This window comes from Lonchura striata, chromosome 10 (assembly GCF_050655825.1).
Source record: "Lonchura striata isolate lonStrDom1 chromosome 10, ASM5065582v1, whole genome shotgun sequence".
NCBI lineage: Eukaryota > Metazoa > Chordata > Aves > Passeriformes > Estrildidae > Lonchura > Lonchura striata.
Window position 1 is genome coordinate 25,222,901 of NC_140712.1, and position 26,496 is coordinate 25,249,396.

The 26,496-nt window shown below is 42.3% G+C and overlaps 2 protein-coding genes across 14 annotated transcripts in view; one reads left to right on the forward strand and one right to left on the reverse strand.

Annotated features, from left to right (window-relative positions):
• Positions 1-11,205, forward strand: part of TP53BP1 (tumor protein p53 binding protein 1) — a 28,470-nt gene extending 17,265 nt beyond the window's left edge. For 10 of the 11 annotated variants that reach the window (XM_085589104.1, XM_085589106.1, XM_085589109.1 and 7 more), the window contains 11 exons: positions 384-533; positions 2,098-2,387; positions 2,705-2,881; positions 3,123-3,544; positions 3,675-3,866; positions 4,348-4,551; positions 5,059-5,271; positions 6,548-6,642; positions 9,003-9,202; positions 10,017-10,162; positions 10,869-11,205. In XM_085589104.1, the coding sequence (XP_085445230.1) occupies positions 384-533; positions 2,098-2,387; positions 2,705-2,881; positions 3,123-3,544; positions 3,675-3,866; positions 4,348-4,551; positions 5,059-5,271; positions 6,548-6,642; positions 9,003-9,202; positions 10,017-10,162; positions 10,869-11,056 (2,277 nt within the window). In that variant the 3' untranslated portion in view covers positions 11,057-11,205. Of the gene's footprint in view, positions 1-383; positions 534-2,097; positions 2,388-2,704; positions 2,882-3,122; positions 3,545-3,674; positions 3,867-4,347; positions 4,552-5,058; positions 5,272-5,398; positions 5,497-6,547; positions 6,643-9,002; positions 9,203-10,016; positions 10,163-10,868 lie in introns of those variants that run through there. The other variant, XR_014957728.1, reaches the window with a different exon arrangement.
• A 1,113-nt stretch (positions 11,206-12,318) lies between these two features.
• TUBGCP4 (tubulin gamma complex component 4) lies at positions 12,319-25,307 on the reverse strand. Of its 3 annotated transcripts, XM_021541843.3 has the most exons (18): positions 25,205-25,307; positions 24,959-25,087; positions 24,259-24,381; positions 23,819-23,872; positions 23,309-23,365; positions 22,677-22,756; positions 21,966-22,167; positions 19,874-20,039; positions 18,635-18,759; positions 17,908-17,958; positions 17,430-17,535; positions 16,994-17,101; positions 16,622-16,760; positions 15,954-16,131; positions 15,040-15,174; positions 13,957-14,073; positions 13,429-13,568; positions 12,319-13,127 (listed from the first exon to the last, which is right to left on the reverse strand). In XM_021541843.3, exons 1-18 carry the CDS (start codon positions 25,280-25,282, stop codon positions 13,115-13,117), a joined length of 2,001 nt encoding a protein of 666 aa, XP_021397518.1. In that variant the 5' UTR covers positions 25,283-25,307; the 3' UTR covers positions 12,319-13,114. The 3 variants fall into 3 exon arrangements, with proteins under 3 accessions (XP_021397518.1, XP_085445261.1, XP_085445260.1); XM_085589135.1 differs by lacking the exon at positions 13,429-13,568; XM_085589134.1 differs by lacking the exon at positions 12,319-13,127 and having other exon boundaries at positions 13,286-13,568.
• Positions 25,308-26,496: the final 1,189 nt, after the last annotated feature.

The following is a 26,496-nucleotide window of genomic DNA, read 5'->3' on the forward strand; positions in this document are numbered from 1 at the left end:
ATTTTTTACTAAACCTGATTTAAGACTAATGTGTCCTGTGGGAAATAGGAGATTAATAGGGCCATAAAAGGACAGTGCAAGATTGATGTGATGCACATGAGAGTCTACTCAATCAAAGAGTATTGGAAGCCATGCTAAACAAGTTTGCTGTTTCCTCCTTGGACTGGTGTGATTTCCCTTCCTCTATTTGTCAGCAAAATGTGTTCAGTTCTCCTTTGTTTAGGGTCTCCTGTGTTGTTGCATTAATTTGTAACGATGCTTAAAGGTTCCCTACTCCCATACTTTAACAGGGTTATGAAGAAGCTGTTGCAGAGGTAGCCCTACTCAGAAATAGTTTGCTTTTTGTAGTCTGTTATGGTTTTACTGTATCCTGTTTATTACAGGGAGAGGAGGAATTTAACCTTCACCCACCCAAAGGCCGAGTTCAGCGTCGCCACATACGAACCATTCGAGAAGTGCGGACTGTTGTTACACGTGTTATAACAGATGTTTACTACATCAACGGTGCAGAGGTGGAACGAAAAGTAGTTGAGGTAAGTTCCTGTTTTTGTGGTTAAATGGAATGAGATATTGGCTGAAAAATAGAAGGATTTAAAGTGAGACAGTGTTATGACTGCAGGAAACAAGTTGAATTAACATATCTGTGATGACAGGGGTTTCTTCATGAGCGGGCTTGCAGGCCATTTAGTGAACAGCAAAAGCTGTGGTTTTGATGCTGGTATACTTCATGCCATGTGTTCTCAAGACACATTCAAGTCCCAAAGAACTCAACAAAAGACTTAACTATGTGCATCCAGTTATTTTAAAAGTCTTGGACAAACCAGCCTTTTATGAGTACGCTTGTGTTGTAGTATGTACATTCATTAATTGGAAAGTCTTTAGAGAATCATGAAAGATAGCTGAGAAATGCTGATTTGATGGACACAGTAATCTCATCAGCCTGCTAGCAATAAAATGTTACTGCTCTTCTATAAAGGTAAATAACCTGAGAGTCTTGTGCTGTGTAATCACAGTGAGTAATGAAACAAAAGGATAAACTAGTTCAATACTTTTACAACTGATACTACACACAAAAGTCCTTATTGTAATATAAAAATGGAGAATAGAGTGTCCTGAAATATGCTTACATAGTTTCTGTAATCACAATCATATAACCATTTCTGCTTTACCTACCAACACTTGATAACACTGTTCTGTAGATGCGTGTTTTTATGTCCAGAAAGCTTTAGTAATTCTGGATGTCAAGCTGTCTGAAACTGGTCTCATGTATTTGTGCAGTCTCACACTCTACAGGGGTGGGAATTATTCAAAGCCAGATCAATTGGATACCAAGCCAAGCTCTGCCCTGTTGCTAAGGGAACTTCCCTGTCCAGCCATCCCAGAGCCGCTCTGGCAGTCACAACTGCACCATCTGAGCTGGGACTGAGGCGCCTTCACAGTAGACAGCTCAAATGAGTTGATGGGTGCCCTGCTCAAGTCCCAACACACCCCACACTCACACAGTCAGATCAGGTTTTGTTAGGAAACAACAAACCTCCTCACCAACTGGACCCCAGATGTCCAAATGTCTGAGACTATGCCCAGATTTCCCATGGCATAGTCTCAGACATCTGGATCCTTAAAATAATTTAATCTTGTTGCAATAACTAAATAAAACAACTTGAGCTGGTGCCTCCAAGGAGAGACCTCGAACAAAGGGCACCCTAGGCTTTTATACCCTTACAGTCTAAGCTGAAAAATGGGGGAAAGTCCATGGGTCTTCTGTTCCTGCTGTGCCTCCAAGTGTCCAGGTTCCACAACCTTTTGCCTGGGGCTCTCACCCCTCCCTGAGCTCAGCATGCCACTTGCACTTGAAGCCCTGTGCTACCTCCGCTGACTATATTCCTCAACCCTGCTGACTGACTTCTTGATACAGAGCAGCTGCAGGGCTGTAGTGAGAGATGCACTGTCTTCCACGGATTAGCCCAGACAGAAGTCCTAGTGGCTGTCATCAGCTTCATGAATATGGTATCAACTTGTCTGCACTTTGGACTGGTGATTGTAAAGCATCTAGCACTTGCATCATCTTAGGCAAGCCTCTTTTTTGTTTATTTTAAGGAAACTGAGGAGCCTGTAGTGGAGTGCCAGGAATGTGAGACTGACATGTCCCCCTCTAGAACTACAGGGGGCTCATCGCTGACCTCAGGGGACCTTGGTGATGTCAGCTCTTTCTCATCTAAGGCCTCAAGTCTCCACCGTACATCCAGTGGAGGAAGCAGTGGTCACTCTGCCACGCACAGCAGCAGCAGCTCAGGGCAAGGAACTGGAGCTGTAAAAGGGAAAGTGTATGGGACAGAAACCGGAGAACTTGCTTTACCCACTAGCAGAGGCATCTTAGGAAAATTTAGGTAAGTGCAGAGTCTTGGGAAAAGAGGAAGAGATGTTTTGCAGAAATGAGCATCTGGCTTGAGAGTGTGAAGCAGGGTAGATGTAAATCAAAGGTTTTCTGAAAAAGATCTGGCTTGATGAACAGAATTAAGGAGGTAGTACTTGCTTTTGCATCTCTTATTCCTAAAGGAGTAGCTTGTTTCCTTGTGAGACATTACTTTGCAGTTTAGCAGCAAAGAGGCAAAATTCTGGATATGTTGTGAGATGATGAAGGAAATGGGAGGATTCTAGTGAGATTGCTTCTCTTCTCAAAACAGTTAATTCATAAATTCTCTAGCCCTAGGAAAGGGGCTGGGCAGCCTGCATCACCACTCAGAGTTAGCCAGACAGGAGCACTGCCATGTGAGGAAGAGGAGGATTGTATGCCTGGCCCTCGTCAGACTGGCAGGGCACCAGTGACACTTCGTGGACGAGGAAGAAGAGGACGCCCACCATCTCGAACAACAGGAACAAGGTACCCTGGAAAAAGGAGACTGTAGCTTTCATATATTGCAAGAAAGAGAATAGGGAACTTCTGTTTTAATGTCTTAGAAGAAAAGGAGTATTGAGTATTTCAAAAGTTTATGGTGATATCATATAGCAGCTTCAAGCACCTCACCCAAGTATTTTATACTTAGTAATTGGTTTTTTTCAGATCCTTCTGGGTATGCTTTTTGTATTTTTTTTTCCCTATATGGGACTGCTTTTTTCTACAGAGATTTAGCTGGACTGCCAGGTATGGAGGATCTCTCAACTACAGCATCACATGAGGAGAAATCATTTACTCGTTCTGTTCGCCTGCCAGATGGAGGAGAGAAATCTGGCACTTCTGGCTTCTGTGCCTTACGTCGTAGTGACTCTCCAGAAATCCCATTTCAAGTGGTGACTGGTCCTTCAGACTGTGCAGATTCATCCACTGGGAGCAGCTTTGTGGGCCTCAGAGTTGTAGCAAAGTGGTCCTCAAATGGGTTCTTTTATTCGGGGACAATTACCCAAGATGTTGGAGCAGGAAAGTACAAGCTGCTCTTTGATGACACACACGAGCGTGATGTGCTAGGAAAAGATATTTTGCTCTGTGATCCTATCCCACTGGAGACGGAGGTGACCGCACTCTCTGAGGATGACTACTTCAGTGCAGGTAAGAGCAGTGCTTGAATTTCGTACTTGGTTTTCCGAGTTGCTGAATGTGTGGGAAATGGGTGCTTGTTCCAGGAGGATGAGAAGCCTGGTTATGGTTGGCTAACAGCTGTTAGTTGCTGTCTTACCAGGTGTGGTGAAGGGACACCGGAAGGAGTCTGGGGAGCTATACTACTGTATTGAAAAGGAAGGCGAGAGGAAGTGGTACAAACGAATGGCTATTATCCTGTCTCAGGAGCAAGCAAATAACCTGCGGGAGCAGTTTGGGCTAGGTCCTTACGAACCTGTCACGCCCCTGACCAAAGCAGCTGACATCAGTCTTGGTAGGTAATGGTGCTGTTGAGCTGCTGACTGCTATTCTGTGTCTTGTGCCTTTGAGGTAACTCTGGTGCCTGATCCCAGTTGCCAATGTTTAAGTGTTTCTGGGTGTTCAGTGATGCTTTTTGTACTTTATAGTGAGATCTTTGAGATCCTTTTATTGTTTGGCATCAGAAACTTAGTGGTATTGACTGGCTTGTGGAAAGTGGTCTGCTTCAAGGACAGTGATGCTTGCCATACCTGTGTAAACTTGGTGGATGGCTGCTTTGATAATAAAGTCCTAGCAGTACTGGGAGGAAAATAGACAACCAGGGTACAGGGCTTGAGAAGAAGGATATACTTTTTTTTCTTTCTTTCCTCTGTCAGAGGGTGGTGGCATGTATCTTCTAGGTACTATTGAGTTCAGTCACTTCTGTACAGATAGGTGGGGTGAGTTTATGGAGTTTGGTGACAGCCCATGACTAATCCCTGCATCCTATATTGCAGATAATCTGGTGGAGGGGAAGAGGAAGCGACGTAGTACCCTCGGTTCTCCCAGCACTTCCAGCAGCAGCACAACTCCCACTCGTAAAGGGCAGGAGAGTCGCCGTGTCCCACCAGTCTTACTGTCTGGGAAAAGGAAGCTTCTTGCTTCTGAAGGTGAACGATCCCCAGCTAAACGTGGCCGCAAATCAGCAATGATAAAGCCTGGTGAGAACTTGAATTCATCTAGTTTTTTCCGCACTGCTTTTTCTGTAATTATTTTTCCACTTTCCATAACTAAAAAGTAGATGAGATTGCTTTTTTTTTTTCTTTTTCTTCATGGTTTGAGGCTGATTCTCCCTGGATGCATTCAGCAGCCAGAGGTATTTTTAGCACAGTCTGAGTATTTACTTGCTGTCTTCAGTTCTGCCTTTTGACTTTAATGTTGTGATCGGTCTCTCTCTTATCTCTTTAGCCAGTCCTGAAAGCTGTTAAAGGGACCCCTCACAGCAGCCAGTGTTGTTTCAGGATGTTGATAAGACTTGCAAACTTGTCCCATTAGTCCTTCATGTTTTGATTTGAAGATCCAGAAGAATAAAAGATCCATACCTAGCTGAGTGTAATTGTAGCCCAATCCTGCCTCTCTGTGTCTCCTGCAGTAAAATAGCTGAGTTGAACAGATGCCTCAGGTAAGACATATCTTTGAAGACTCATGGTGCTTCTGCCTCTCTACAGGTGCTGTGAGAGGTGGAGAGTTTGTAAGCACCTGTGAAGGTGTAGATGCTACAGATCCCCCAGTACTGGAGGGTGACCATGGGCCCTTACCCCAAAATAAGACGCTCTTTTTGGGCTATGCCTTTCTTCTCACCATGGCAACACCAAGTGACAAATTGATCAATCACCAGAAGCCATCAGATGGTCCCACTGGAAGCAGTGAGGAAGAAGAAGGTGAGGCAAATCTTACTCATTGCATTTTCATATCAAATGCTGTGTCTTAAGGAAAAATGCTGGATACTGTCTGATCAGACATTTGTGTGAATACTTGTTTACCCTTTTGCTCTTTAATCCTTTGCAGAAAGGACCTAAGATTCAGTCTCTGACTTAGCCAACTTGCGGCCTAAGATGTGACAAACCTCAGTGATGATCATGGTCTTGTTCAGCAAGCTAAGAAAGGTGTGAAAATTAGCGAGATCAGCAGTGTCAGAATAGTATAACGTAAGAAGGAAGGCTTTGAGAGTTAAAGGATAGTGCTGGCAAGCATAGAACTTGAAAGCATGTATGAATTGCTCCAGTTAGCCTTTGCTGGTTTGCTGGTGTCATGTTTCATGCAGTCAAAAGAAGTGATGAGGTGCTCACCTGGGTAGTGGTGTGTTGCCCTTCCTGCTGCCTTTTTTTCCTTTTTTTTTTCCCCTCCCCTTTCCCCCCCCTTTTCCCCTCTTTTCCCCCCCTCTTTTCCCCCCCTCTTTTCCCCCCCTCTTTTCCCCCCCCTCTTTTCCCCCCCTCTTTTCCCCCCCTCTTTTCCCCCCCTCTTTTCCCCCCCTCTTTTCCCCCCCTCTTTTCCCCCCCTCTTTTCCCCCCTCCCCCCCCTCTTTTCCCCCCCTCTTTTCCCCCCCTCTTTTCCCCCCTCTTTTCCCCCCTCTTTTCCCTCCCTCCTTTTTCCCCCCCTTCTTTTCCCCCCTTCCCCCCCTTCTTTTTCCCCCCCTTCTTTTTCCCCCCCTTCTTTTTCCCCCCCTTCTTTTTCCCCCCCTTCTTTTTCCCCCCCTTCTTTTTCCCCCCCTTCTTTTTCCCCCCCTTCTTTTTCCCCCCCTTCTTTTTCCCCCCCTTCTTTTTCCCCCCCTTCTTTTTCCCCCCCTTCTTTTTCCCCCCCTTCTTTTTCCCCCCCTTCTTTTTCCCCCCCTTCTTTTTCCCCCCCTTCTTTTTCCCCCCCTTCTTTTTCCCCCCCTTCTTTTTCCCCCCCTCTTTTTCCCCCCCTCTTTTTCCCCCCCTCTTTTTCCCCCCTTTTTCTCTCTTTTCTCCCCACTCTTTTCCCCCCCACTTTTTTTCCCCCCCCTCTTCCCCCCCCCCCCCCACACCTTTTCCCTTTTTTTGACTCTTAATGATTTTCTCTAGAAATTCTTGAGAGCATGACTGGGATCCCTTATTGGAATGGATGAGGGCTTTGTAGACTCAGGTGTAGGAATATAAGCAGATAGATTATAGTCGACAATTGAACTTTCTGCTCTAGATTTTTTAGAGATGACTCCGTATGATAAACATTACATAGCGCAACAGCTGCGAGCAGGAGCTGGCTATATCCTAGAAGACTTCAATGAAACCCAGGTAAGGGTTCACTTACTAATCTAGAACAACAGTCACAGAATAGCTGAGATTAGAAGGAATTTCTATAGCTTATTTTGTCTAGCTGCTCTGCTGAAAGTGGGTTCAAATAGAGCAGATTGCTTAGGTCCTTGTCCAGTTGTGTTTTGTGTATTGTCAAGGATGGAAACACCAAAGCCTCTTTGGGCTGCTTGATTCAGTTAGAGAGAAAAAAAAAAAAGAATTTCTTGTATTTCAGTTTGTAACTGTTGCTTCTTGTCCTTTGAGTGGGTAACACTGAGAAGAGCATACCTTCATATCAGTTATGAATATGCATTAAAAAGACCACCCAAGCCTTCCTTTTTTGATCTTTAACAAGCTCAGCTCTCTCAGCCTCTTCTGGTATGTCAAGGTGCTCCAATGCCCAGGCCTCTTAGTGCCTTGGCTGGACCTGCTCCAGCATGTCTGGTGTTTTTGGTATACTGCAGAATCTGGGAGTGGATGAAATACTCCAGATGTGGTCTCACTGCAGGTGTGTGCTTTGGAACTATTAGAGGTAGAACTCTTCACTTACCAGATCTGCTTCGACAACTACTGTAATTTAGTGTGACTTTTACTTTTTTGTTTTTTTAATAAAGAGGGTAAATTGTTTTTGGAACATTTTACTTGAGGAAGCAATCTTGTCTAGTGACTTACTGAGTCTCAGACTAAAAGGTAAGTAATCTCTTTTGTATGAACAGGAAGAGAGCTATGATACTATTGTAGTTTGACATGGAATAAGTATTTTTCTGGAAGGAAGAGGTCAATTTGGATATTGGCTAATTGAAGGTAGACACACCCCTGAGAACACAGAGGGGTTAAAAGCAGAATTCCCAGGAGAACTCACTCTCTTTGGTTACGGTCAGCACACAGTGCAGCCTCTCCCCCTGCCTGGCCGTGGCTGGGTGGGGAGGGGAAGGCCCATAGCCTGACTGAGGTAGGCCCAAGGGTGGAGGGACTGGAACCAGGCTGGCCCCAGCAGATGGAAGGGTGGAGAAATCTAGGATGTCTCTGTTCCCCCCCCAGAGTTTCTCTCCCGAGAGGGAGAGAGAAAGAGACATCAGCAGTTTTGTCAGCAATTTCACCGTGGGGAAGGAGGAGCTGGGGGGGCCGCAAGGTGCCCAGTTGCGTGGGAGCCGGAGTCTGGGCATCAAACCATCCGGGGAGTTCAGACTTTTAACCCTTCCTTGAGAAATGAAAGCTTTGTGAATTTCTTTTTCCCCTCCTCGGTTTGAAAGAAGAGAGGAAGAGGGACACCTTAAACCCTGGGATGTTAGAAGGAAAAATTCTAGATGGGAGGGGGACAGGAAGTGGCTTTTGGCTGCACTTTTTTCCTTGGTAGCCACCGACTAAAATCAATCTTCTCCTTCAAGAGAGACTGTATTTTAGGAGGATGTCAGTGAGCCAAGAGACCTGCTTCAACTGGGAAAAGACAGAAGTAGAGCGAACAGAGAAAAAAGTTAGGGAGTTTGTGGTGGTGCCCCCTGTCCTCAAGGAAGAGAAGAAGAAGATCTCTGTTCCTAGACCCCCGGCCCCAGGGAAAAATGGGGGGGAACTGTGGTCCCAAAAAATGAAAAACTGAACTGTTGTTTTCTCCCCTCTTAGAAAGACATCTTTGAAAAGAAAAATCCTAAAAGCAGTCTGTCCATCCATGCATTAGTGGTGAGAGCACTGTGCATAGAAAAGAGGTCACCATGGCAAACTTTTTCTCCGGGCGGTGCCATGTGTGACATGGAAGCACAAAATGTAGCAGCTGTATTTCCTGGGGGGTCTGTGGCACAAGAGAAACTCTGTCTCCCTCGATAGACTGAGTATCAATTGTCTGGAGGGTGGAAACCTGATTGGGGTCCAGATTGTGTCTCACTGTAGTTTGTTATTAGGTAGTAAGAGGAGGAATGCGTTGCAAGGTTTTTTTTTTCATTTTAACCTTTGTGTATTTTTTTTTCCTTTCTTTTTTTCTTTTATAGTAGTAGCTTAATAAAGTCTTTTTTTCCTATTATTAAGCTTAGGCTGCTTTGCTCTGCTCTCAATTACATTTCACAGCATCCATTTAAGAAATTGCATTTTCATAGAGGCACTGGCATTGTGCCAGTGTCAAACCATGACAGATACAAAAACTACTAGGCAGAGTTTTTGCCTGCAAACTGCAGAGCTTTGAATAGGATATGATTAAACAGATTCTGAAATCAGTACTGACTTTATCTAATTCACCTTTTGTATAATATGGCTGTGAAAATCAAGGTTTCAGTTGTTTTCTTGTTTAAACTGTTTAGCATCAGGATAATTTCAAGGGTTTTTTTGCAAGCATTGTTTCCTGTTTACATGCCTTCTTTTCTCCCCTGTAGTGTAATGCAGCATACCAGTGTCTTTTAATTGCGGACCAGCATTGTCGAACTCAGAAATACTTGCTGTGCCTTGCCAGAGGGATCCCTTGTGTGTCTCATATCTGGGTCCATGATAGCTGTCATGCTAACCAGCTTCAAAATTATCGGAATTACCTTTTGCCAGCTGGATATAGCCTCCAGGAGCAAAAATTGTTAGAATGGTGAGTGCCAAATAATCGTGATCTGAGTCTACAGATTCTTGGAGAGACCTGTTGCACTTAGGAGGCTCTTGAATAGCTACAAATACTGAAGGTGACCCGAGTACTGCTCCCTATACTTTCCCTCCCATATATAGGAACAGCACTTCCATCTCTTTCCTTGGATTTGCAATGACCTCTAATGCCAAGGTACATTTGGGTGCCATATGCACAGAAAACAGACTCTCCTTGGAAGTAAGGAAGGTGTCAGTCTTCTCATGAGGAAGGCAGAATTTAGACAAGGCTTCCCATGCCCTCAGCTAATTTCTCTAATTGCTTAGAAATGGATAAAGGAGAACAATACTATGTTAATTTCCTTTTCCCTTTATATGTTTTGAAGCTAGCTTCTGCATTTTCTATGGAGTCTAATCCAGTAAGTCTGTTCTGAGATGACAGAGGAGGTCAGACTCCTTAGGCAAGCTGAGGGGCAGACACAAATTTGTAGATAGCTGTAGACTTTTGGGCAGGAGACTGAGGTCTTCCTGCTTAGCCCTGTTGAAGTGGAAGTAATTTGGATGTGCAAAAAAAAATGTGTTTCAGGATTAGGGAGGAGTTAGCCTTAACTTTGGATGTAGGCTGCTGCGCGCATACCCCACCAACACTGCCTAGCTCTGTGTTAGTCTCTATAAACAACGGATAGTCACTCCAAGTACTACAGGAAGAGTGGCAAGAGAGTGGGTCATTGTATGCAAGATACTAAAAAAGCATATATGGGAGCAAATCGAGTGACTAGGCTACTGGATAGTGTTACCAGTTTGCATTTCTCTTTACTCCTCAGGCACCCACGAGAAAACCCATTCCATAACCTGAAGGTTCTCCTGGTGTCAGACCAGCAAGAGAACTTCCTGGATTTGTGGTCTGAAATCCTCATGACAGGGGGAGCAGCATCTGTTAAACAGCATTACTCACATGGTCACAACAAAGGTACTCACTGGCCAGTTTCTCAGTGAAGCCTATGCCACTGTGGTCTTTAGTGTGGTTTAAAACCATGTGTGATGGTTTACAAGGTTGTTTGTAAGCAGAAAGGAAGGCAAAGCGCAGATGCTCACTACTCAAATATAATCTCTATATAGATTACATCTAGGAGACCTGTCTTGCAGAGGAGAAGCCGCAACAATTCAAACAAAAGCCATCAGCTTCCAGCCTATGTTGAAAGGCAGAAATTGGTCTCTCAAATTGTGCTTCCCTTGTCCTTCTGAACTGGGCTGTCTCTCCCTCTCCATATGTGATGTGTGCATTCACAACCTGAGGTCAGGACTCAGGGTTGTGCCTATACTGTTGGCTACTGGTTTTCTCCTAATTTTTATCTGGACAAAAGGAATATTTTTTGCGAGGTGCAGCACTGCTGTAGGGGTGTCTTAACTTTTACAAAGAGAATTTGCTGCGTAGGAATGAGAAGATGCAAGAGTGGTTCATAGAGGCAAAACACACTGATCTGCCAGGTTGGGTGGGGCTTGAAGCAACCTGGTCCAGTGGAAGGTGCCCCCATTCTTGGCAGAGGGTGGAATGAGATGAGCTTTAAGGTCCCTCTCAAAACAAATAATTCACCATTCCATGCTTCTATGATGTTCTGCTGTGGAGCAGAATCATTTCTTCACCTGACAGATGCCTTGTCTTTCTTCCTGTACAGATCTTGCTTTGGGTGTTTATGATGTGGTGGTGACTGATTTTTCCTGCCCAGCTGGTGTCTTGAAGTGTGCAGAAGCTTTACGGCTGCCTGTTGTCTCACAAGAGTGGGTGATCCAGAGTCTTATTGCTGGGGAGAGAGTAGGCTACAAGCAGCATCCAAAATATAAACATGACTATGTCCCTCACTGAGTGAAATGCTGCCCTGCTGTCCAACTGTTGTGCAGACTGTTTTAAACAGGTTTTAAATGTTTGTGAATTAGGCAGTATGCATGGATTATTGTATATAGTTTTATCTGCCTAACTTTTATGATTAAATAAATGTTTGATCTCTTGTGGTATCTGCTGGTACTCCTCATTTATCTAAACTTATTCAGGGCAATGCCTTCAGGAAAGGAGTACAGAGAAAAAAAGAAATTCTTACAGATCTCTGAGCTGAATAGCACTTAATATTCTGCTTTGAGTAAAGCCTGAGCTAACACAAAGTCAATTACAGAGGACAGGATGTTTTCCATTGGCTGAAGTTCAGGGCTGTGGCATTTCTGCTTGTTGGGAAGAATACCATGTTCTATATTCCTCCAGTTTGCTCCAGTTGTTATTTTCCATTAATTTCATTAAGGTGTTGCTGATGTGAGTGCTAGAGATAGACACAAGAACCTTGGACAACTAAACTGCTAGGAGACTGAGAAAGAGTATGTAAGTGCTGTGTATCTTTAAATGATAATGAGATAAATAATCTGCTTTTGAGCTTCTGCATTCACATCTTAGTGATCAGCTAGTATAAAGGCAAAAGCTCTTCACTACTCAGTGCTACAGGCTGAAGGTCTCCCTCCATCCTCATACAATCTTTTAGTCCCTTGCTTCAAAAGTGTAAAGTTTTTCTCAATGTGTACTTTTTCCTGTATCATTTCATGGCTCAGGCATTTGACTGTGTTGGTCTGTAAATCTCGCATCCAAACTTCAACACTTTCTATAGCTTTTTCCACAGTCTAGGGCTTTTAAACCTTGCATCAGGTACAGTCCTACCATAAAGAGCTGTAATGTGTGGAAGGTGATAAGTCTTATACTTGCAGGCTGTTGTTACTGTGTCTTTCTGAGTGAGCAGAGAGGATTTTTTTCCCCCCAACGACATGTAACTTCAAGTGTGAGCTGCAGCTGTATGCAAATACCAACCCTTTGAGGAGAAGGCTGGTTTTCTTCCCCACAAATGCTGGCAGCATTTGTGTTCAAACTGGGAAACCTGATACACCACCCCAGTGATGGACTGGAGGCTTCTCTTTTGCCAGTCATTCAAATGGACTTGCATCAAGATGGTCTGTTCATTATAGCAAGGCTGGGAAATACTAGGAACAAGCAAGAAGTTCCTACCAGATCCCATTCTTCATTGACAGACAAGGTCGTGCCATGCTATTCCCTTTGCATTGGGGTGCAGACATTGACAATACTCCATATAATTGCACGACAAGATATTTTTATTTGGGTTCAGTAGGGTAGTCACTACTAGCATTCTAAATAGGCTGGCATGAGAACAGCACAAGTGAACATCCAAGGTAAGCATTTCCATACCACTTTCTTGCCGGCAGAGGGCGCTTTCTACTCAAATAGGGCAAAACTGTCTCGGCAAGCGTCATTTTAGCATGTAAACTATTAAATTGTATAGAGAAAGCATGTGATATCCACAGTGTCTCCATAACCTATGGAGACATATGCACATATAATAGACTAGTGCACTGCATGAGAAGAGACTTTAAAAATCCATTCTTCTTCCCACCCCCTTCACCTCAATTGCTACTGCCGTTTCATTTACCTGGTGGTGTTTGATTAGCAGACATTGTGTACTGTAAATCAGCGTACTACACAAGTAGAATGTCTCATTTGTAGCCAAGAACAGGATTACTTCCTCCATACTTGAACTTAAAGTGGAACACAGTCCAGCTGAAGAGTCCAGGCATCTAATTCTAGTTTTTCACTTTCTGAAGAGGTTCATAATGCCTCCCTGGAAGCACTTATAAGTATATGCAGGGCTGCAGAAAGCATATTTTTATGCATTCAGAAGAAATGGAATTGCTTTCTGTAATCACTGGGCAGCCTTATGTAAGTGCCAATTCCCTCTGAAACAGCAGTTCACCAGGCAAAAGCCAGCTACAAAGAAAAATTCATTTGAGTGCAAACTCTCCAACTGTCCAAGAGCACCACTCTCCAGTGCTTGATGCATCGCTAGTCACAGCCTGAAGCAAAGGCCTTTACTGCTTAAACGCCAAAACTGCAAGAGAAAGGTTACAGTATTAACTACGTGTTGAAAGTAACTCCCTTTACCAACCCACACCAGCACTTTTTGGCCAATATGAGCTAGCAGCTTCTTCAACTTCCTGCCAAAAGAAACTCAGTGGAAAGAAAGTATATGAAACCCAAAAACTACCATGTGCTGATTTGTTACTTTTCTGTCACAGCATTTATCAATGCCTAGTGTCAGTCCAAATAATTAGAAGCCATCAATAAAAAATGGCTTTGTACTTCCAAGTACCTCAGGATAATGCTACAAGCAACCTTCAAGATAGTCCTACCTGCCCAAGGTTCCTCCAGCCTGGGTGTAGTATTTGTTATAATCCAAGCGTAGCAGCAGTTGAGCTAAGTCAGAGTTTATCTGATGATTGCGAACGCTAGAGAGAATCTTGAAGAGAAGTGATGACTGACGACTGAATCCCTACAAATTTGAAGATGTCAGTTCTGGGCCTTCTCAGAAAAGAAGGAAAGCAAGCATCTCATCTCTGTTTCTGCCTACCCAGTCCATGAACAGCCTGAAGAAAACAATCACTGCAAGACATTTGATGCTTGTGGTCCAGGACAAGGTAAGCTATTACTTATAGAAAAGGAGGGGTAGAGGTACCAACCTCTGCCTCCTTTCTATTCCAGTATCTGCCCCCGTTCTGTTTCTCTGTGCACATAGAAATTCCAACTCAAGAAGAGTTGATTAGGTAAAATAATTACAAGCACTTGGCTTTCACTCTGGTTCTACAGCTGTTAAAGACAAGATAACTGCTTAGGTAAATGTTTGTATGGAGGAGAACAGATCCACAGAAACATAGATTCACCTTCACCAAAATACTGAGTTGTGCAGCTCCCCGTTCATCTAAGGGACCCAGATTCTGACTGACCAGAGAACAAAAGCTATGACAAAGATCCAGAATTTCATTTAAGCAGTGGAAAACCTACATGGAATAAAAAGTACAAATTAATAGTTGAAACAGAGTTCGAACACAGAGAGAAAGCAGCAAAGTTGTAGCATTCATAAGAAAGATGTTGTTGATACTGTATTTTTTAGGAAGGAAGCTATTGATGCAGCATTTTTTAGTATGTTTTCTATGGAAAAAGGATTTAAATGTTATGCTGCATCTCTGCTCTGCCTCTCCCACAACCTTTTGCACACATTTCTGGGAAAATAGCAATTGGCATGAACCATCCAGATAGGCACAGGAGTTGTACACTGACTTCTCTATCCAACTGGCAGGTCACCACTGCAGCTTTGGGATTTAGAAGGCAGGATAAAGACCAACAGGAGCTGTGGTTCAAGGCTTTGGTTTCACTGCTAAACTAGGAATTTTCTTTGTATCAGTTATCTGACTGTAATTGCTATTTGGACACCTTTATTCTACAATAACCTCATAGATAACTAACCTCTGTAAATGTTTTTGTGAGGCTGTTTATAAACATTTTTTTTTCTTTTTTTTTCTTTAATGAAATTAAAAAGACCCTAAGTCCACTCAGGAACACTTCAACTTTTTTTTTTCTCTTAAGTAGAAGAGGGAATTTTTCCTAGTCTAACGCATACCAGTATGAGTCCCTCGGGAATACAGTTCCCAGCACTATGCTCATTAGTTCTTCTTTAATAAAGTAGCCTGTGATAAAAACATAGTGCTAAAATACAAGTTATTAAGGTTAACTGAACACTGAAATAAGCTTGAATACATAATTCACACTCACCAACTGTAAATTAGAAGATCTTAATTAAATTATCAGTTATAGTTTATACCTGTATACTCCTAGAATTGTAGTCTGCAAGAGATTATCACTGATCTGTTTTAAAATATGTGATTTGTCATATTTGTACAAAAAAGTGTGTTTCTTAGGGCACTTGTAGAATTGGTAGAAAAAGGTGAAAACAAGACCTTACTTACAGGTTTTAGAAGGATGAAAGACTGAGCCAACAAATTACTTAGGAAATGATCATGAGCCAGTCGTATACTCTCAAAATCTCTTGTGGCATTTATCTGTTGTAGAAGCTGTGAGAACTGAGACTCCAGTACATCGACCTGATGAATATGTGAAGATACCTCATTAGTGGTTTGAGGAGCTGGGAGTGCTTCAGACCAGCCAGAAGTCTGGAGTAAGAAACTTACTTTCCTTATTACTTCTTATGTTAAAAGCTGAGGATCCCCTTCTCTGGCTGATGAATGGGGAATTCTATTCAAGAGCAGTACATAATGTGGGGTATGTACAATTTTTGATGCCTAAGTAATATCTAAGTAGAAAGGGAAATAGTCATTTTCTTTAACTATGGAAAGGCATACAGGTAGCATGTAGACAAAGGTATTTCACGTAGTAATTACTGAATTTTATACTGGGAGATACTATTGGGTATCTTAGGGCAAACCCTGCAGTACAAAAGCTCAGCCACATTACTGTGGAGAATTTAGAAATCCAGGCTCCCTCTCAATTCTTTAAAAACCAAACCAACCAAACAAAAAAGCCCAAAATGTAACTCAAAGTAGAGTTCACTTAAAGAGGCCAGAGAAGGAACCAGGATGGTATGTTATTGATGGTCCTTCAGAGATAAGTAGTTTCTCACAAATATTTAGTAACATTAGAGAGCAACAAAAGAACTCCATTTCACTGATTCACAAGTCCAAAAACTTCGTAGTTGTAGCAGTAGTCTGGGAACTTAGAGGAAGCTCTAGACTTGTGAAGGAAATCCTGATTTCCTTAAGGTACAAGGAATCAGAAACCTGAGATAGGTCTTCAGTGCTCCCTCCATGTGTTTCTGCCAGTTTCTGATTAACTGACATAGTTTATCTTTCTCTGTAATACTGACCTGCAGATAATACTGAAGATTGTCCACAAGGAAAGCCATGTGATCCCTCAGACGCCACTTGATAGCATCGGTTCTGTTAGATTTCAGGTGTTTACGTTGCATCTGGAGAGCCCAGCAGTGCTGTAGCTCAGCCTGGACTCGTCGCACACTCAGAAGGTATTTGAACACAACATTGTACCTACAATCCAAACGTAAAAGTACAAAGTTGTTTAAGACTAAAATCTTTCTCTGTTACTGGAGAATGGAGTTACTGGAGAATGTAACAATGCAAGACTAGAAAAAGAAACAGGAGGTGACTGCCAATAGTTAGGGCCAATCAGGTTATGGCCCATGTGCCCCACAGCACATCTTACAGAGTAAGATTTCTGCTTGCATTGATTACTGACCTAAAAAATATGAAGTTAGTTTCAGTGTGAGTAGGGGAGCTGACAAAGAAAACACTGTTAAAGTAGCAGTTTGTAAATTGGTGCAGATCTGTCAGCATTTGCAGCTCCTACTGACTTTACAAGTACTTTCAATATGAGTAAGTGGAATGAGCCATTTTAAGGTTCAGGGAGCAATAGTTCTACCTTTCTCTCCATAGAGAATAAAAACCCCCAACACACTAGTGAATGCCTCACATCAGGGAATATACAGATGAATATAGAAAGACCATACCTAGTACTTACTTCTCAAGAACAGCAGGAGTAAAAAGAATGTGCAATGGCCATTGAACTTTGTAAGAAAGGCCCAGAGCTGCCCATCCAGATGTGGGGGCTTCACGTGGAGATAATTCCCGGGAAGGCCCTTCACGAATCTGAGAAGTATCTAAAAACAAGTAAGGTGCTGAATTATGTTATCTTCTCAGCCAGTGCAACCATGGCAAGAATGAAAAGGGAAAGAACAGAAGAAGAAGAGCCAAAGTAGTCTAGGCCATCACATAGGGCAGTAAAGGGAACAAAATTAGTATTTCTTTAACTTGAGAGAAGGGTAAGTAATTGATTTGAAAACAAGGTCACCATCTCCCTTCTTAATTCACTTCTAAAAATGCAAGTAGATACCTTTATGTTCCTTTCCATGATACTCAATCGTTAGGTGAAGAAGGGGAAGAAGGTTGTCATCATCTAACAGTACCTTATGAGCAGACTGCTGAAATGCAATGTTGACATCTGACAAGAGAACACATATCAGCACAAGATGATGCAGCTAGTGCTAATTTTGCATCCATTATTTACTCTTGGTCCTAAAAGACAACACTGATGCACTACTGACGCTCTTTTCTTTTAATGCCAGTTTCAAACACCTGCCATCAGAAGGTTTCTGAGAGATTGTTTTCACTCACTCTCTGAGACATTCTAATTCACAGGTGCTATAGTTTCAAAACTAATGACATCATGTAGAGAGTTAAGATAGAACTCTTCTGTACTGGACATAGCTTACCACTTTCCTGCTATACCACAACGAGGCCAGTTTGGTAAGCAAATAAGCAACACTCACCATGTTCAGTTACAGCCGTAGGTGGTGTCTTTAACATGTGCTGTGCAGTGTCAATGAAGGCCTGAAACAGCTCACCTCTTCCCAAAAGGTAAAAGTCTTTTATAATCTGTGGAGATAAATTCATTGTATCTAACACACCAAAAACAGAGCAGAAATTTTAAACGTCTTAGCTGATAGTGCCCATTCTTATTATATGGACAAGTGCTGTTTCTAAACACAGCTGGAGAGCTCTGAATTTCATTCACTGACCAAAAAGGCTACACCACCTTTGCTTCAAGATGCAAACTACATATACCCCTCTAACTCTGTCTTTGACCTAGTTCTATCACTGTATGCTCACTCTTGAGACTGGAAAATGAAAACAGGTTTACCTAAATGAAGAAAGCCCAGAGTGTAAGTAAGCAAAGTACTTAATAGAAAGAAAGAAGAAAGGGAAGAAAGAGCTGTTTTAGCAAAAACAAACTAGCAGTTGCATTACCTTCAGTTGTCCTAGTAGATCTGATTCCTCCACCATCAGTTTCCAAAGATGCTAGTGAAGAAACAAAAATCAAACGACACAACAGAAACCTCCCTTCAGAATTACTTCACCCATTCAGAGAGAAGAGTAGCTGCTGTCTTCATTTGTGATGCATACAAAAAGAGCACCTATATAAAATGCTATACAAAGTACAAGAGAATACAGTGAGCATCCTGTGTAGCAGCCCATGCTATCAGCTAAAATTCTTGATATATACTGGCAAAAAACTCTGCCTAAGAAACCAGAAGACCTGTAACAAAAAAAGTGCAAATTCCTATGAAACCAGTTCTACCCCAGCTTTGTTCTTGATTCTCTAACCTCCCCATTTTCTTTGGTTCTCCTCCCTGCTCCAAGTGAAAAAAAGATTAAAAATTGCCAAAGCATGTGCTCAGCAAGATGCCATCTATTATGCTGAAAGCAAATGAAAAGTTCTGAAGTAATTTCAAGTGAAATAAAAAACAATGCAGGAATTCCCTTCCTTCCCTCATGAAAGAGCATAGTATTTGTTATATGTCCCTTTGTCACTAAAAGCTAGTTTTACACGAAGCCCTGAGACCAGTTAGAACAGTTGCACCACTGACATGTTTGTTCAGTCACTGTCACTGATAAACCCTCTTCTTCCAGGTCCTTCACAAAACTTAAGAGCTTCTCAGCCTGCATAAATAGTTACCCCTCCTAGGATACTCACCTCAGCAACAGTGCTCCGTATCCAGTCAACCACTGATTCAAAGTCCACCAAACTAAAAAGTGGTTGCTGTTTGAGTCGATGTAGCTCTGCTGCAAAAGTGTCCTCCTGGTTTTTTAGAATGGAGCCTGTGCAACAATAAGAATTTCAGAGAGTAAAAAGGAATCCCATTTGGAGACGGGCTGACAGCAGAGGAATGGAAAGGCTGTCCAAGCAGCACTGTCTCAGGTCTGGCAATGAACAGGAAGAGGAGGCTTCAAAGTACAAGTACCAAGGTATAAGATTACTATTGCATGTACAGTTGCAGTATAGACACTTGTCACAGCAGTGCTGTGGTATCAGTAAAACCCCCAAATATTTTCTACATAAATGGTTGCTGCTAAAAGTCCTTTTTCTAGGACTGAGCTAGATCTTCAAACCCACAAACTTTTCTGCCACATTAACCAGTTGGTTTGGGTCTCCCCATACCCCTGCCCCTTTCAAATCTACCCTACTGCCCGAAGTTGGGGACTTTGTTTTTTTAACCAACTGAGCTAGAAGACTTAATTTGTTTTCCCCTTGCTTCTGCTACTGCAAGAAAACAGTCCACCTGAATTGGTCCTTTGTTCTCTGTAATGTCACTCAAGCATTTAAGTATTTTTACATAGGCATGCTCAAGGTAGAGTCACCTCAGCAGTCCTCTTCCATTGGTGTAGGAATATATTTCCCAAACCACCCTCAATGTAAACTTTCCAAACTCTCAAAGTGAACCATCAGCTAGAAATTTCTCCCCCTTGCTTTCTTTAAGGCTCCATATAATTAGTCTTTCATAGCAACTTTGGGACCACCTTGTAAGTGAATCATGTTTGTGGATGCAGGTTAATTCCATGACTCCATTCTACAACATACACACTCAGAGCAAGATGTGACTTTGTGTCTGTTTGCAGCCTTTAGGGAGAGGGATGCAAACTGAAAAGAAAACAAGGTCTTTCCAATGGCTTTATCCAGAGCAAATCACATGGTGACTTGCCGCTGGAAACTTGGAGACTATGTTTGTAAAGTGTTATTTATTCATCCTGTTCTTACACCTTTCCCTTGGAATCAATCAGAAGCAGAACACCGGGACTCCTTCTCTGTCCTGGCACAACTATCCATATAGTCTGTAATGGCCAATAGCCAGTGACTGTTGAGGAATTCGTTAATGTGGCATTTTGGAAACTATGTGTCAGTCACTCATAACTGAGCAGGAAAGATGTTCCTTACCTTTTCTGGTCAGGTTAACATTCTGATTCTCAAACATCTGAACAGATTCTCCCACAAAGAGGATCTTCTCAGCAACCCGTACAGGAATGTATGAAGGCAGCATTTCTACTCTCAAAGAAAACTGCTTTAGAGATGGAGCTAGCATGTTCTCCTCCTCAATCAAGCGCTGCCAGAGACACAAGGGAAAAGAAATCAAGCGCAAGACAGTGTCAGAAAATCAGGTAGAAAAGGTGTATAAAAGGGTGTGTGTGTGAGGGGGCATTTAAGAGCATTGGAAGTAAGCAGAAAGGTAGCAAAATTTATTTGTATCATTTAAGTAAGCCAGTAATCTTCCTCGTACTTCTGGTATGCTAGCAGATCTCCCTGGAGATATTGCTTCCATCAGAGTACAGCAGAAGGGAAAAAGAAGCTAAACCTTTGTGGAACAGCAGCAAATTTGCTGTATTAAAGGGTTATGTTACATAAGCAAAAGGAGTGTTATTACAAATGCATTACATCTGTCTTTTGCTGATGTAACAATGTTAACTAGAATTACCAAAAATAATCCTCCCCTACACCCATTCCTATGTTTTAACACTTTTAGAATACTTGTGATACAGGCCAAATATAAACACCTCCACTAGACAGTGAATAGGATAAAGATCCAAAGGCTTGCTAGCAAAGATAAGGCAATTTTCTCAGTTCCTGTGAAAGCTGTTTTAGAACAATAAAGTAAGTTATTAATTTTTTTCTGAATGTTAATAAGGAACTCCAAGTATGGAGGCAAGATTTTCCTTCAGGAACGCAATACTGGTAATTTCATCTGTCTTTCTTGTTACTGGAGAATTAGTTTCGGTGGTCCATAATCCATAAGAAAATCGCCCACAGTTTTGAGAATGTTTGCCATCTACAAAATTCTTCATTTCAATAGAAGAGTTCAGTAAAAATTTGTACACTGATGTTAACAGGTTGGCAGTTCTTTTCTTAAGATTCTAGCGACACTTTTAGATGATGCAACACCTAAGTATTTTAGCGATCTATTCCACTAAAACTCAAAGTGTTCTTATTTTACTCTTTGACTGAAGAATTGTCAACACTGTTAGTTGATAATACTGAAAAAATAAGTTGCTTAGTCTACGATTTCCACCATGGACCTAGAAAACTCAACAATTTTCACTTTCTTTATCCAATATAGTGAAATAACAGATTTTTCCACTAACTGCCTTTTAAAAGTTTCCCCTGTTTTTCTCTGGGCATAGTCCATTTACAGCAGAGACTGTTGGTACAGGGCATTTAATTATTATGCAACATAAGAGTTTCAGTGTAGTCACAGCAAAGCTGCATGCACCACACTAACTCCATAAGTGCCCATGAAATGTTTTCTCACCATAAAATAGAAAGTGAATTTAGAGTTGAACTTGCTCCACACTATTCTCTATTCAGACACTATTCAAGTGCTCAGTGTGGAAGACTACTCCATTAAAAAAGGTGCTTTGCAAAAGGGCACTCTAATGGTATAGCATTTATAGAGGAAGAGTTACCACATTTCAGCAGTGTGCTGGTAGGTTGCTCCCTTGCTTAGCAGTCCCTTGACTCTCACATAACGTATTTTCTACAGGTAATGTCAGTAGTATAAACCTATTAGGTAACATTTGCACAACTAATGGCTGTTCAAGAAAGGCACCTGACCCAGCTGACCATAGAAAATGTGCAAATCAAGTCAATAGCCAAGTTCCCCACACCCTGTTCCTTGCAATTGCTCACACTACCACCAATGCCTATGTTAAACAGATCACAGTGTTGGCCATAAGGAATGGGAAACCAGTCACTCAAGAACAGTGGGCATGCAGCAGTTCCCATTACTTGACATCGGCATCTACACAGATTCTATCCTTAGGGCTTTCTGCTGTGGGGTTATCCAACTGTACCAAACAATAGGTCTCTGTCCCTTATGCCTAGCAGAAACCTATTACAGTATTATTTCAATTTACCATCCTAGCAGGTTTCAATATTTGTCTAGTCTAGCACAGCTTACACTGAAGCAGAATACAATACGCATCTTCTTTAGTTCCCTAAGGACCAAAGATGTCAAGTTATGACTTGTAGATCTTACCAGGTCCTGAAGTTCTCGTAGTTGTTTTCCTGTAAGTCCCCCAATTCCTAAGTCATCATCATCTTCTTCAGGCTGGCTAAGAACATTTCCAGAAGAGGGGCCCTGTTTGATAAAGAACTCTTCATGTTGGTCTAGTAGCAATCCATGCAGCATCCAGGCAGAGAGCTGCTTATACATGACTCCATGACACACAGCCAGAATCCTGAGGTCAAGCGAAACGGGTCAGTCAGGCCTTTGCACACAATAATCAAAACCTCACTGAATGTTGTTTCAGAAAGTTCAGTTGGTCAGCCAGGCAGTAGGGCAAGTACTAAGTCGTATCCTCTGAACATGTGACTTCTCCAGGGAAATCTGCTAGTATACCAGAGGTGTAAGTCTGCAATGGCTTTTGTTTCTACTCAAAACAGGACGTTTTAAGTAGTTTGACTTTCTCCACAAGGACATACAAACATCACAACACTCACACATTCACATTTATCATTTTGAAGGATCAAAGATCAGTGATATGCAGAATAGCCTTAGATATGGAGAAAGACTTCATTCTCACCACAAACCTGCTTTAGATAAATAATGGGGATGGTGACAGTCTTCCCCTGCATGGTACTCCTAATTTTATACCATGCTGTTTTGCACGTACTGTTCCAACAAGTAAGAAACACTTTGACACTAACTTCAGAAGAATGAAGTAATAGTTTTACTGGATCTACATACTTTTCAAGAGCACTGCGAACAGGAGGCAGCCCCCCACAGCTGTGTTTGTGGACTGTCTCCAATATCTGGCACCCATGAATCTGCAGAAAGAAAAGGTTAGACCAGGTCTGTTATTTGGATCTGTACTGACCTTTTTATACATTTAAACATTACACTTTCAGCTAACAAAAAAATGCCTTCACAAACTGAACAAGTCTTACTGAAAGAAAGATGTAACATGCTGGTGTAGTGATGAAAAAGACCTTCTATATGTGGCTCTACACTCAAGCTTCTCTCAATACTTTCCCTTAAAAAATGTAAGCATCTCTGGATTCTCGAAACATTAGCCTCTGCCTTTTTTATTTCCAGCAATGGCCAGAGAAAACAGACTCAGAAAATAAAGATTCCCACTACCAGCATCCTGTCCTATAAAATTCAAGACATCAAAGATTATGGGATAAGAGAAAAAAATCAAATACAATGTAAATGAATTTGTAAAATAATCTCAGTACTTACAGTAGAGCTAGTAATAGGGCACCCATTACTGAAACGACATTATTTTCTACTTTCAGAAATATGGGATGGGGGCAGAAATTACTTCATCAGTTAAAGAGAAAACCTGTTAAGAGAAACTAACTGCAAGTTTACTGTACCTTCTGAGTTTTGATCTGTTCCACCATGACCATCACAGAGGGGAAGAGTAACTGAAACTGCAGAACAAGTGAAATATTGATGTAGGTTGTTATGTAAGGAAGAGAGAAAAAAACTGTACTTGAGTAACTGTGGACAGCAGCTGAACACAATAATTTAATAAAACTATTACCTGTCTTTCCTCACAAATTAGAAACATGACATGCAAATTTCTAGGAAGTATGTCTTCCCTTCACTGGACCAAGATGCACAAAGTTACTATATTCCAGCAGTAGTTAAGGCTAAACACAGTCAGTGAGGAATGTGTGAGGGTCAAGGTGGAGTACCTTAGTTTTGTGCTGAAGTGCAGGTGATCCTCTGAGTACGATTAAGGGACTACAGATGTAGAGACATTAGATAGAAATGACATGACATGATGGAACAAGCCTCGTTTATCCCACCCACTTTCTTATTAGACTCAATGAGGGATGACAACAAGCAAAGAACACTACTTCTTTAATAACACGACATACCTGGTCCAAGGAGTAATTAACATGTGAGATGGAAAGGTGTGGGTCAGCCAGAAACTATAAAGATAAAGCAATTAATGAAGATTAATTATCACAACCACTAAATGGTGACGCTACCCAAGGTATGACAGCTACTAGTCTAGCAGAGATTAATCAAAACCTCTAAAATTGAAAACAGAAGCCACAGTAGTCTGAGACAGCACTGGGCTAACAGAGATGGAGCCCTTACAGAATTGAAGGTAGAGAGGATAACACTTAATAGAATGAAAAGTAATTTACAATGGCATCTCACAGGAATAATTTGGAAGGCATTCCTAACGTGGAAAGGAAAATACCTTGTTTCATCTTAGAAACTACTACTAACATATTAATTGCAGAAATTACAAGTTTCCACAATCTGCCAGCAGCACTACAGCCTCTTGTTCTGTATCTCTCTCCTTTACCTCTTGTTCCAGGTCAAGTAGTGCCTGTCGATAAGGCTGCAGCACTGAATCAAGACCTGTGCAGAAGGCTCTCAAATAAATGCCATGCAATCCACTCTGGTTTTGCTGAGATGGATGGTGATCCTGAAACCAAACAATAAAATCTGCCTCAGCATACTCGTGCAAGTCTGAAGAGTAATGTAGTATCTGTGCAGTGCCACAGCAGTTGTCAGTGCTTTAAACCTGTTGAAATGCACCTTAGCTCACCACAAAGTGATCAGAAAAACAAATACAACCTTTTCACAATGACAGTTACTCGAGCAGACTGATGTTTAGTTCTTTTGTGGACCTCTGAAAGTGCTGGGAGCCTTTGGTACCAGTGCTTCTTTTCACTTAAGTGTGCCTCTTGGATCTCAAGGCTCTTCGCACATCATGAGGAGATAGTCATGAGCATCCCGCTCAATTGACAAACCCTGGCCAGTCTGCTGTGGTCAGAAATTATTACAAGACGTCCCCAATAATAAGATTTTACATTTGATTCATTATTCTTCATTGCTCTCTACCCTCCCTTACAAGCATCGCGAAGAGCTTTCTGGAGCTCTGCTCGGTGGTGGTGCGAGCGCGGGTATGGGCCACGGACCACTGCTGTGTCCTGGGCAGCTTGGCCTTACTGGCACCTGCCGCGCTCTTCCCGGGCAATACCTCGGCCCAGTGACCCCACCTGCTGCTGTACATGTCCCGTGTACTGCTCCACGAATTCGGCGAAGCGGATGTAGTCGGTGCCGAGGCGGCAGAGCCGGTTAAGGACGCTGGTCTCGCTGGGGTGCAGAAACGGCAGCTCCTGAGACACCTGGAAGAGAAAACAGCGGTGAGGAACGAATGGGCGGACGGACGAGCCGCGCAGGCCGGGGGGTGGGGGGCAGGGGGCAGGCGGGGCGGGGTGGGCTTTGCCGGGGCCGTGCCACACCTGGAGGCCGCCGCGCTTGCTCCAGGTGAAGGCCGCCCCCGGGTAGCCGCTGAGGGCCAGCAGCAGCTCGTGGATCATCCTGCGGCGCGGCGCCGCGCGGGCTGCCGGGAGCGGCGGGGCCGCCGGGAGCGCCGGGCGGGGCTGCGGCGTGCAGCGCCGCCGAGGCTCTGATGGCCACCGTCCGTCCCGGACAGCAGAGCTGCGCTGCCCTCTACGATACGCCTCACGAGGTTTCTTTATCGCTTTCTCAGGTTATTTGTCAGTGTTTTATCAGCGCCAGTTTTACCTTTCTCCATTTATTATGTACTGCTTTCCTTCACTTCCTGTCGTAATCCGGGTAGACTTTTATTCAAAACTGTCTAGTTTGAAAACTATGAAGTCATTTAATAAAGTGTTTTTTAGCAGCCTCTTTTTCATTTACCCCCCCTATTTTTGACAGTTTTTTCCTCTATGTACATGTTTACTCTTCTTCATTTAGAAGAAATTGGTGTTTAGTCTTAAGGGTCATCTAATTTGTATTTGTTTCAGCTTGCCACAATAAGGTCTGAAGGGTAGGAAGAATATGGGCATGTACTAGCTATAGCTATACAGCTTTATGTGTAAATTGGAAGCCCCAACATTGTTGTTTATCATATATGAGGAGTATAATAAAACTATTGTCTTTCTGTTGACAAAACTTCTAGCATCATAATAAAGACTGAGGAGTTGGCCTAGACATTTGTTATGCATCCTTGACATAAATATCACAGTATACAATTGGTCTGGAAACCTCTGCAAAAGAACAGATAACAGTAGTTTATTTAAAGGATTTCGGTGCTCATTTTCTCTGGGAAACCTAGTGATTAGTCATTAAAGCAAAAATCTTAAAAGAATTTTTTGGTTGCTCAAATTTTGAAATGAGAGAAAAATAGGTATCTCTATGATATTTGCAGGGCCATCTGACTAGTGCTCATTAAACACTAGGGGGGAAAAAGACAAGGAACAGGATAGGCAATAAATTAGGCACACAGATACACAACTTTTAATAAAAACATTTTGCAAAGTCGATAACAAGCACCAGAAATCTTAAATCAGGGGAGCTGTTATAGGTACCATTGAGTCCAGCTTTGAAGAGGTTCAGAAAGGTTCTTTGATGACATGTAATAATCGTGTTTTATTTTTCTTATCAGAATGAGATGTTTTTGAGGGAGGTTTGTGGCACTGTGCAAAAATGTTACGAGATTTTTAGGGGGAACAAAATGAATTCTGCACGCCACATTCTACATATAAACATTATTTTAAATGTCTTCTCA

Excerpts from the sequence above, each read along its gene's own strand:
- TUBGCP4 (XM_021541843.3), bottom strand. The coding sequence starts at position 25,282 with ATGATCCACGAGCTGCTGCTGGCCCTCAGCGGCTACCCGGGGGCGGCC. Across the intron at positions 20,040-21,965 it reads TACGAGAACTTCAGGACCTG|CGCTTGATTGAGGAGGAGAA; the intron begins GTAAGATCTACA and ends TGTCTCTGGCAG. Across the intron at positions 18,760-19,873 it reads TGTTAACCTGACCAGAAAAG|GCTCCATTCTAAAAAACCAG; the intron begins GTAAGGAACATC and ends ATTGTTGCACAG.